Here is an 11,201-nt window from a genome sequence, read left to right as displayed (position 1 = left end):
TAGGATAATGAAGTTATTGAGTGTATCTTGCTGTATTATGTTATATAAGAACTTTGATTTGTTTAAGGCTCTTAACTCCAAAAGGCATTCCCTAGTTTTGGGTTGCCAGTGTTTAGTTAACAAGGCTTGAATTTCTCCTAACCTGTTTCTCTCACAACCACAGACTGAAAATTCCTCATCTTTAGATGATTCCTTATTCCCTTGATAATTTAGTTTCTTTAGGATTTGAGTCAACTCTTAGAATATTCCTAAGATGCCTCAGATCAAAACTTCACCCCTGTCTATTAATTATAGATGGCTTTGTCCTGAGCTGAGATGACTTTGGTCCCCAGGTCTGTCCCTTCTTGAAGATATTTGGTATTCGTTGGCCACCAGGACATCCAATTTCCAGTCTTTTCATGGGTTTGTGATGGATGGAGGCATTTGGGGGTTAGAATACTGATTTAGGAACTAGAAAACCTGAATTCAAACCTGTACTCTACCATTTAATTTTTTTTTTTTTTTTTTTTTTTTTTTTTTTTTTTTTTGTTATGCGGGCACCCCTCTGTTGTGGCCCTCCCAGCTTTTTTTTTTTTTTTTTTTTTGTGGTATGCGGGCCTCCCTCTGTTGTGGCCTCTCCCGCTGCGGAGCACAGGCTCCGGACGCGCAGGCTCAGCGACCATGGCTCACGGGCCCAGCCGCTCCGCGGCATGTGGGATCTTCCCGGACCGGGGCGCGAACCCGGTTCCCCTGCATCGGCAGGCGGACGCGCAACCACTGCGCCACCAGGGAAGCCCTACCATTTAATTTTAAAAATAATACTGGGCAAGCCATTTATCCTCTCTGTACTTTAGTTTCTTTTGTTCTTCAAAGTGAGACATTTTTCTTCTTCCTGCCCAAGCTGATCTTGATATTCTGAAGATCAAATCTGTTAATGCTGGAGAGTTCAATTCAGTAAATGTTTGAGTGCCTCCTATGTGCCATGCTTGTGAATACATTTTGGAAATTATGAATATACAAGATGGTGCCATTGTACCTGATTGGAACTTACTCTATGAGTAAAGGTTGTATTTTCTTTTCAATATATACATTCCACACTGAAGTCAACCTGCTGCAACTCACATGCAATCTTATTGTACTTCAGTGACTTGGTTTGAGTGTGTGTATATATGTATGGCTTTTCCCTTTTGTATATTTTCACTGTGGAGTACAGAGGAAAACCTGCTTTTAAAAAATACTGTGGTGGCATTTTTAAAGCCAGTCAACCTAGTTCTTTCGTCTACACCCAATGTCATTGAGTGTTGGTGGTGGCTACAGCATTACTTACCAATTACGAGCAGACCAGACAACCACATTCTTATAAGTCATCTTTATGTGAGACAGCACTTGAGATATTTCAGAGTCATGCCAGTCTGTAATCTGCCCCAACACGAGACCACAGGCATAGACTCTGAAGGGTGGAAGTTAGTTTAGTCTTTCAGAAGTTAATAAAACCTTTTATGGATTCTTCTCTGCCTAGCCTGCTAAGAGTAGAATGTGTCAGAGAGGGGGGAAATGGGAAAATTACATCATTACCCTGTATTCATATAAATCGTAGTTTCTGACTGTTGAACCTGTCATAGTTAAGTATGGCCGGCCATACTGTGGCCACAGCTCTAAGTCTTAATCTGCTTTGGAGGAAGTCACCACATTGCTGTTGGAGTTCATTGTAAAACTCTTGACTCTGCTCTTAGCCTCATCTCAAACTCTAAATAAGAATGGACTGGACTTCCCTGGTGGTACAGTGGTTAAGAATCTGCCTGCCAATGCAGGGGACACGGGTTTGAGCCCTAGTCCAGGAAGATCCCACATGCCGCAGAGCAACTCAGCCTGTGCACCACAGCTACTGAGCCCACGCTCTAGAGCCCGCGAGCCACAACTACGGAAGCCCACGCGCCTAGAGCCTGTGCTCCGCAAATAGAGAAGCCACTGCAATGAGAAGACCATGCACCGCAACAAAGAGTAGCTCCCGCTCGCCACAACTAGAGAAAGCCTGCACACAGCACTGAAGACCCAATGCAACCAAAAATTAAAAAATAAATAAATAATGAACAGGAGAAAATTAAAAAAAAAAAAAAAGAATGGACTAAAGCTTCTCTCCCATATGCTCAACATCCTTCTCATTTTAGCTGCCTTCTTGGTGACTGTTCTGTACTTCAGCATTAATCTGGAGTCCTGACAGATGACTGGGCAATTCAGTTGCTATTTTAGTAGCATCAGACCCACATCTCTGACCTCTCTTTTATGATATACCCATTAAGCACATTTTGATTAACTATGAACGGCATGACTCTGGGTCATATACTGTTGTGCAGCTGCCTGTTTTGTATAAAGTAAAAGCCCTTGTCAGCAGAGTCCGTTTTCTGAGTTTAAATGCAGTCCAGTAAGTGTCCATCTAGACGACTGTACTGGGACCTTTGTTCATAGAAAAGGATTCCTCCCTCCGTATTTGAAAATCTGGGAGGGCTAGTTCTCACCTTCTCTGACTCTGATACTGTTCTTCCTCACAGTAAGGGCCTGGCCCTTCTATCCCAGGCCTTTAAGTTGTGTATAATTGTAAGCTTGAATACTCAGAATCAGCGGGAAGCTAGACTTTTTGGGGGAAATTTATTTTGGACTGCTGGTTGACACTGTGGTTATGATAGAGGGATTTACTGCTTTAAAATTTTTTCATTCCCATTAAAATAAGAATTGCTGGACTGTTTGTAGTATAAGAAATACAAAATGTTAAAAAGGGACAGATCCTCATTTGGGGATGGGGGAGGCACACAGGAAGGGTTGAAATGGAAATACAAAGCTAAACAAATAAATTGGGGTATTACAGCATATCTAATGTTGAATCAATGGAGACACTAGAATTCTGAGAGGGGAGTTCTTAAGGGAAATCCAGCAGTATATGTGCTTGGCATGCACTTTTCTGGCAGAATAAACACAAGTGAACTTCTAACACAATTTAGCAAAAGCCAATTGAATTACTCATGTATGTAGGTCTGCTGCTAAATTCTTTTTTCAAGCAGTGGTTTTCAAACTAGGTTGTGATCCACCAGTAGGTCATGAAATCAAAGTTTTAAGAAATGAAAATTCAGGATAGAAAATATCAATGTATCACACACATAGTAAGGGTAGGTATTTTGTGAAACTTTAAAAAAATAAATATGTCGTATTGAATTGTGATGTAAAACATTCTTATTGTGGGTTGTGATGGTCAAAGTTGAAGTTGATGAAGTCACTGCTTTAGAGGATACAAAGATAATTAAAACTCTTCTCAAGGAACTTGAAACAACAGATTTTCTCTGCTCACTACTCAGTATATATTTCTTTGTGTGTAGCTCAGAATTTCAAGCCGGGATGGTAATTCTAAGCCCTTTCTTGGGCAATTGTTCTATGTAGAAAACTGCCTGAGGAGGAGGGGAAGGAGGTGGAATAGGAGGTGGGAGAGGAGGGGGGGAAGGAGGAGGAGGAGGAGGAGGTTCTTGTTGTTATTTTGCCAGTGATTATTTTAAAGTTATAGAAGATCCTATTTAGAGTATGTGTTTAAGATAGAGGTACTAATGTAAATGACCATTAATTAAAATACCTTTACCTTTTGCAAAGACTTGGAGCTGTATCCCAGGTTGGGGAAAATCTTGTTATTAATTAATGAACTTGGAAGTTGCCATAGTTCTTACAGCTTTTATATTGGGATTAAAAGTGAAAGATACCCTGTGTAGAATTATCGATGGTCACTCCTTGCAATTTGTAGACAGCACTCCAATTCAGATAGCTTTTTCCTATTTGGAAGATTATATTGCTTTTAAAACTTTTCCAAAATGGGATAGATTCAGTTGATTATTTCTTCCTGCATCTCTGAACCTCACCTTTTTATAGCTCTCCTTCAGGAAACATAATACTTAGTTTAAGCTCAAGAAAAGCAGTTTAAATGGGAAGTAGTTTTATAGACTTGTCCTTCATTCAAGTAATTGCTGTTTTGTATTCTGAAGCTCTTCTCCCAGGGAGAGCAAAGCTTTGATCACCAGTGCTGGCTGTTTTGTGCTTTTGTTAACTGTAGTTTCTCCCAGCCCCCACCAGTATTTATTTTACAACCTATAATACTATATGTTAGAGGTACTGCTTAATGGTTTGTTTCGTTGTTGTTGTTGTGTATTTGTTTTTTATAAAATTACTGCTCTAGGACTGTTTTCAAGGAAGGAAGTTATTTCAGGTTTAATGACTTTTATGTTCAGTTCATTTCTGCCTTTGTTGCTCGCTGTCTTGAAGAAGCAGCCAAATTCATTAGGGCAAATGTAGGCAGGTTATACTTGTTTGGGTGGATGTTCTTACAAATGCTCAGCACTGTAGTTACTAGTGTGGTGTTTCTTGAGATTCCTGGGTACTGGCAGTTAAAAGTCCTGTGATCTTTTAACTGCAATTCTGTAAGGTTCTGAAAATAAAAAGATTTTTATTTTATTTGGTAGTTTGACTTGATCTGAACTATTTGTTGCTTTATTTATCCCATTTAGTGTGAATTATCCATGCATTTCACTGTAAAGATGTTAATGTTTGGTTAATGCTGTTGATATCATTAACCCAGTATTATTATACATGCACACCTTAAAATCCAGATATTCAGGTTCTGATATCTGGCCCAAAGGGTTTCTCATGAGGAGTTATAGGTCTGTACTATTCTTGATGAACTTGTTGATTTTATTTCTTATGTATACCATCAGTCTCAGTGTGGAAATGGGAAAGTAGCCAGTATAGGGATAAGAACATGGGTTTTGAGATGAGACAGACCTGCCATAATAATCACCTCAGTCTCAGTTTTGTCCTCTGTAAAGTGAGCCCAGTGATACTACTCTCAAATTTGATAGTAGTGATTAGATAATAAACATTCTTTTTTTGTTTTTTAGTTTATTTTTAATTGAAGAGATAATACTGATTCTTAATTAAAATCAAAATTAATTTCCTCATTTCTTCTCATAGTCTTATCCTGGCAGGAGATTTTTTAACTAAATATTTTATTTATACAATACCTTTTTAAAAATAACTGAGCAGGGTAGCAATGCTTTCATTCCACCTGTTGTGGAAAATCGTATTCATTTCGTCCTTTCTCCTATCTGTCTGTGGTTCTTAGGGGAGCACGTAACATCAAGGTTTAAAAACGAAGTGGAGCGGATGGGTTTTGATATGAACAATGCCTGGAGGATTTCCAACATCAATGAAAAGTACAAGTGAGTTGTATTTGATCCCTGTGGACTGTGTTTCATGGCTACTGCCTTTGCAAGAAACCCCAATTCTCATGTGGCAGAACATTTGAATTTAGACTTTTTCTTTGAAATGGAGTTTTATTTATTAAATCTAAATGCCTCATCTTCAGCGTACTTCTTGAGCCTTCTGTTCCCATTGCTATCACTGGAGTGGAAAGAGATCCTTACTTAGTAGGATCCTGGAACCTTCCTTTCTATTCCTTCCTATTCTTCCTGGCACATGCATGTCTAGATAATATTGTGCTTACCAGTATACAGGGAGTTTCTATTGTTCTCATCACTGCTTGACATCACATTAGAGATAAGATTAGTGATCTCAGAAGCAGTGATAAAACACTTGGGAGTTGGTTTTTACTGTAATTTTACTCCAGATCCTATGAAATAGGCTACCGTATTATTCTCTAATTTGTTGATCTAAAACTAATGTCACAGCTATGATCACTTAACCATTAAATATTAATGTAACCATTATTAAATATTTCCCATTACCTATTTCCCTAAAAGGTATAAGAACTTTGGTAGGGGAGGGCAGTTAACGACTGTGATTTTGGTGATCCAAATTTCTATAAAACAAAAGAAAATTGTCCAGAATTTTAAAATTAACATATCCTTCTCCTTTTAAGTTTCCCTGCAGCAATTGGAGGCCTTAATCACTCTGTTGTCCTTCCAGCTGCCTCAAATTATGATAGGTATTTTCCTGGACTGTTTGTGGGTAGCCACCGGAGCATTTCATTTTTTGTTGGAAAAACAACAGTTAATTACTATGCACAGCTCTTAACATGGACCTTGGCCAAGGAGGTGGTGTGAAGAATCAGGAGCTACAGACGTGTCATACCTTTGCCTGTTCTCAGTGACAAGTCAAATTAGAGAATTGAGGTGGAGAGAGGAGGGGGGTCCTCAGGGAGCCTGAGGCTGCCACAGGCTTTGCTCACATGTAACCCACCTTTCCTATACTGGAAACTGCTTATCTACAAGTGAGAAGCTCATACTTGCTGAAGAGCTGACTACTAGGTAATGTAATCCTTAGAGAACAAGGAATATAGTGATCAGAATATTGGGTGAAGTAAAACAAAACCTGAATTAAGCTAAGCTTGTAGAGAAAAAATTTTTGAGTTCAAAAATTTTTTTATGGTAGTGGTAGGACGGGAATAAAACACAGACCTACTAGAGCATGGACTTGAGGACATGGGGAGGGGGAAGGGTAAGCTGTGACGAAGTGAGAGAGTGGCAGGGACATATATACACTACCAAATGTAAATTAGATAGCTAGTGGGAAGCTGCCGCATAGCACAGGGAGATCACCTCTGTGCTTTGTGACCACCGAGAGGGGTGGGAGGGAGGGAGACGCAAGAGGGAAGAGGTATGGGAACATATGTATATGTATAACTGATTCACTTTGTTGTAAAGGAGAAACTAACACACTATTGTAAAACAGTTATACTCCAATAAAGATGTTTAAAAAAAAAAAGCTAGTGGTTTTCAGAAATCTCTTTTTAATATGGATTTTAAAAATTAACTTCTTTGAGTCCACTGTTTCCACTTCAGAACCAGCCTTCAGGACATTGAAAAGTTCTTCATACTACAAAGGAAGAATAAGAGCCAAATTTACTCTTAAGTTTAAAAGAAGATAAAAGGAACAAGACTCATGGTTAGAGTGTTAATTTATAATCTGTGTCCTAGGTTATTTTTAGGAGTTTGTAGATAGGTATTAGGAAGTTTGTGGAGCTACTTTTGGTCAGTCTCCATTCTCCTGGTTAGGCTTTTGAATTCCTGATACTTAATCTGGAAATTGAGAATAAGAGAGAGATTTAGTGCAGAATGATCAGAACGCTCAATTCCTAAGCAGTTTGTATTTTTCTGCCTCTTCCCCTAATGCATAGAGTAGGCTAGGGCACGGTGGTAGAGATGATGGTAGTGGAGGAGGAGGAGCAGTTTGTATATTTTTGGATTTGGATTAAAATGTCCTATTGCCTTCACTGTTGAGAAGGAATATTGGGTTTCCCAGAGGGAGACATGTCTTGTAAGTAAAAAACCTATCAGAAATAATGCTTTCTAGGGCACCAGCTTGACTAGTATGTGCCTACTAGTATTTTCCCTAATGAAAACAGCTTTTCTTACGCAACATGGTAAATCAACTATAATATAAAATAAAAGTTAAATTTAAAAAAGAGAAAAACAGCTTTTTTCCCCTTGAGTGTAGTTTATTCTGAAGTATGTTTTATAGAAATTATCATTAATAGCATATTCACATTACTAACTTGGCTTAATGGAGCTACGATTATGTGTGCAGATGGGGCTGACCCGCAGTGCTCTATCTATATACCCATGGCTGCACCTGTTACCTATATTAGGACACCCTGTTTGGTTCACATCAAAGAATATGTTAGTAATCCTGTGAGGTCTCTGGAAACTTGAAATTGTGGGCTCTTGCCCTTCTCATGTTTCCCTGAAAGACTGAGGGTCTGGTAGACAGACTTCCACCTCTGCAGTTGGACTGGGCATTTGTGTAGTTAGCAATGACCCACATATTGGTTACAACAGTTACAGTGGAGTAACTGCCTCTCAACTCCCCTTTTTACATTGATAGTTAAGATCGCCAGATTTCCAAAAGGCAGCATCAAGTGGAACAATCCAAGATAGTATCATTTGACATATACATAAGTAAACACTTAAGGCAACCCATTCTGCTGAGCAGGCCAATACTCAGGTAATGCTCCTCATTGCCTTTTAACTGGCTCTGGGGTAGCTTGATGGACATCCTTCTGCTGGCTCACTCATGTCTCTCCCTCTTCTCCCCTCCCTCTCTGTCTTCTTCCCTTCTCCCTCTTCCTCACCTTCCCTGTTAGGCTGTGTGGTAGCTATCCACAGGAGCTCATAGTGCCTGCTTGGATCACTGACAAAGAACTAGAAAGTGTCGCAAGCTTCAGGTCCTGGAAGCGCATCCCGGCCGTCGTCTACAGGTAAGTAAGCCTGGCCAGACGCAGCTTGGTCTGGTGCTACTGCCCACTGCATGTGGTCTGCTGCTTCTGTTGCTGCTAACCTGGGGGTGGTGGTGGGGGGTGGTTCAGGGAACTTTCCAGGTTATTCTGTACTTCCTTATTGCTGAAGCTGCTCGTCCAGTCATATACCAGTAATTCATCTGGAACACTACCTGATGATTCAGTTGACACTGAGAAGAAAATTTTAATAGAAAAGTGGCTGGACTTGGCTATTTTAAGATCCTTCTGACATTCTGTGGAAAGATAATGTGCTCATTGCATTTAGCTTCAATGTTGGCCTTTGGATTGAGAGAGATGAATCCTAGAAAGTAAGAATTGGGAGTGTAGATTTGAGTCATTTGTGCTTGTCTTTGTGGTTGAAACTTTGACACATGGAAGAGGTCTGCTTTGAGAGGGAGCATTTAGAGAAGAAGGCTAGGGCTGGGCTGAATAGATGCTATCAGAGATCAAAGGCAGGAGAGTCAAGGGAGGCAGATTCTAGAAGGGGGTGGTGGTGTGGTGACGAGCACAGGTTTTAGAATTCAGGTCTTCTCTCTGACACGCCCTGCTGTGGCACCTTGAGTAAGTCCCCTAACTGACCTCAGCCCATTCCCAATTAATAAAATGGGAATGATGTTCTTACTTCACAGGTAGCTGCGACATCTGAATGAAGCACTGGGCTTCCTAAGCAATGTCTGGAGTAGGTTGTATTCCTAAGGGCTGCTTTTATAATTCAGTGAATAGCTAGCTCAGTTCTCACAGAATCATGTTAAATTTTTGAGAAGTCATTCCCTCTTATTTTGGAACAGTTTCAGATGTCCTTGTAATATCACATTCTCCATTTCATTTTTCCAGTTTGCAGACATTATGGACTCTCCTTGAATTCGGGCCAAACCAGTGAGGTTTAGTTAGAAACTCATGCCAGGAGGCAGTCCATTGAAATACTGAGGTTGTAAGAAGGGGTTTATTTCCTTGTGGAATTCCCATTGAGGTAACCAGCTTGTTTAGTCCATGGAAGGCAGATTCTGATGCCCACCCACCCTGAAGAGGGAGAGATACAAAAGTACGTATTTGCTTCTGTCCCAGTGGAACCCATTAAGTTTTCAATCTGTTTTCATCACTGTTGTTTTCAGACACTCCTAGAAAAAAGTAGGTCACCAAATTTACCTATCACTCAAGTGGTAAGGATGACACAGGAATTAGAGAGAGCAGTGAAAGCTGAAAGGATTAATGAGTCTTACCAGTGATCGGCCCAGCTCAAATAGGGAAAGCAGCCAGCTGCTGCTCTGCGGACAGCAGCTGTGTTAGATCCGCAGCCCTGGCATTTGTGAGGTTTGCTGACTTTGAGCATAAGGGGAAAGGATTCTCATTCTCAAAGTAAGGGTCTTCTGGTGAATTCTCCCTGTTGGTAGAGAGGCCTAAAAGTGTAGGCTGAAGAAAAACTTAGAGTAAACATGGGAAGCTTCTTTCCCCTTCCAAAGTTTATTCCAGAGGGCATAAGCTTCCCTAGCTCAGGTGGCAGGATGCTTCTGAATCCAACATGTGTTTACTGAATGTAGTTGTCCGTAAATTGCAGTAATGACTCCTGAGGTTGCTAGCAGCAGTTACTTGACAGCACCATGCTGAACCAGCACCTGATTTAGTGCTTTCTCCTATGGTGATGAGAGAGTGCTTAATTGGATTTATTATTGAAGACAGATTGCTTTAACACAGAAAGATGGTGCGAAGGGCGCCCATCTGTAGTGCAATTCACAGCTCTCCCCCTTTGTGCATTGAGTGATTGTTAGAAACGTCTAGTCATTTTAGGCAGTTGATTAATACTAACTTAGGGATAGATTAAACATTTGTATCTTTCTATATAAAATTGAAGCATTTAGTGTTTAGTAGGGGACTCATACATTGGACATCTTTTTTTTTTTTTTTAACATCTTTATTGGAGTATAACTGTTTTACAATAGTGTGTTAGTTTCTCCTTTACAACAAAGTGAATCAGTTATACATATACATGTGTTCCCATATCTCTTCCCTCTTGCGTCTCCCTCCCTCCCACCCCATTGGACATCTTAATTTTTATTTTTCCTTGTTCTATTTGTAAAATATGGAAATGCTCTTTAATGATTTTTCGCTGTAGTGTTTTCGTTCTCTTTCATGCAATCCAAAGCATTTAGAAGACTGCACAAAACTTCACTGCTTATTGCAGCAGTTCAGTTGCAATCTATCTATTATAATACTATGGCCCTTAGGGAATTTCCTGGCGGTCCAGTGGTTAGGTAGGACTCCTGCTTCCACTGCAGGGGACACAGGTTCGATCCCTGGTGGGGGAAGTAAGATCCTGCATAACGCGTGGTGCGGCCAAAAAAATAATAATAATGTGGCCCTTAAAACCCAAGACCCAGGCTGACGAGTGCCATCTACTGTTCCTCTCGAGCATTGCTGGGAAAGATTTCAGAAGAAAAGGATGTGCAGGAAAGGTGCTGCCAGCCTATCCTGTAAAGGGTTTGCTGTCAGCTCACTGGTTACTCAGCACCTATTATTATATGCTAGGAGGCATTTTAAGAATCAGTGAGGTTTTATTTATAGTTTGGCTCCATTCAGCAGGTGACCCAATTGAATGTGTTGTCAATACACAAGTACTTTCCATTATTTGTCTCCTAATGAGGGAGGATTTAAAAACTACAAGCAAACTGATGGTTCCAGTGGAATTTGATTATTGCCAAATTTAATTTATTGCTTATGAGTTTTAGGATTAAAGACAAAAATCTTGGGCTTCCCTGGTGGCGCAGTGGTTGAGAGTCCGCCTGCCGATGCAGGAGACACGGGTTTGTGCCCCGGTCCGGGAAGATCCCATATGCCGCAGAGCGGCTGGGCCCATGAGCCATGGCCACTGAGCCTGCGCGTCCGCAGCCTGTGCTCCGCAACGGGAGAGGCCACAACAGTGAGAGGCCCGCGTACCGCAAAA

General features: G+C 40.6%; 1 protein-coding gene across 1 annotated transcript in view; it reads left to right on the top strand.

Moving 5' to 3' along the window:
* Positions 1–5,135: 5,135 nt before the first annotated feature.
* LOC102976604 (myotubularin-related protein 3) overlaps positions 5,136–11,201 on the top strand; it is a gene marked incomplete at its 3' end in the record, with an annotated part of 19,862 nt that continues 13,796 nt past the window's right edge. Inside the window, exons 1-2 of the mRNA XM_028487381.1 lie at positions 5,136–5,228; positions 8,111–8,224. Of these exons, the coding sequence (XP_028343182.1) occupies positions 5,173–5,228; positions 8,111–8,224 (170 nt within the window). The remainder of the gene's footprint in view (positions 5,229–8,110; positions 8,225–11,201) is intronic.

This window comes from Physeter macrocephalus, unplaced genomic scaffold (assembly GCF_002837175.3).
Source record: "Physeter macrocephalus isolate SW-GA unplaced genomic scaffold, ASM283717v5 random_1786, whole genome shotgun sequence".
NCBI lineage: Eukaryota > Metazoa > Chordata > Mammalia > Artiodactyla > Physeteridae > Physeter > Physeter macrocephalus.
This window is presented reverse-complemented; position numbering and strand designations above follow the sequence as displayed.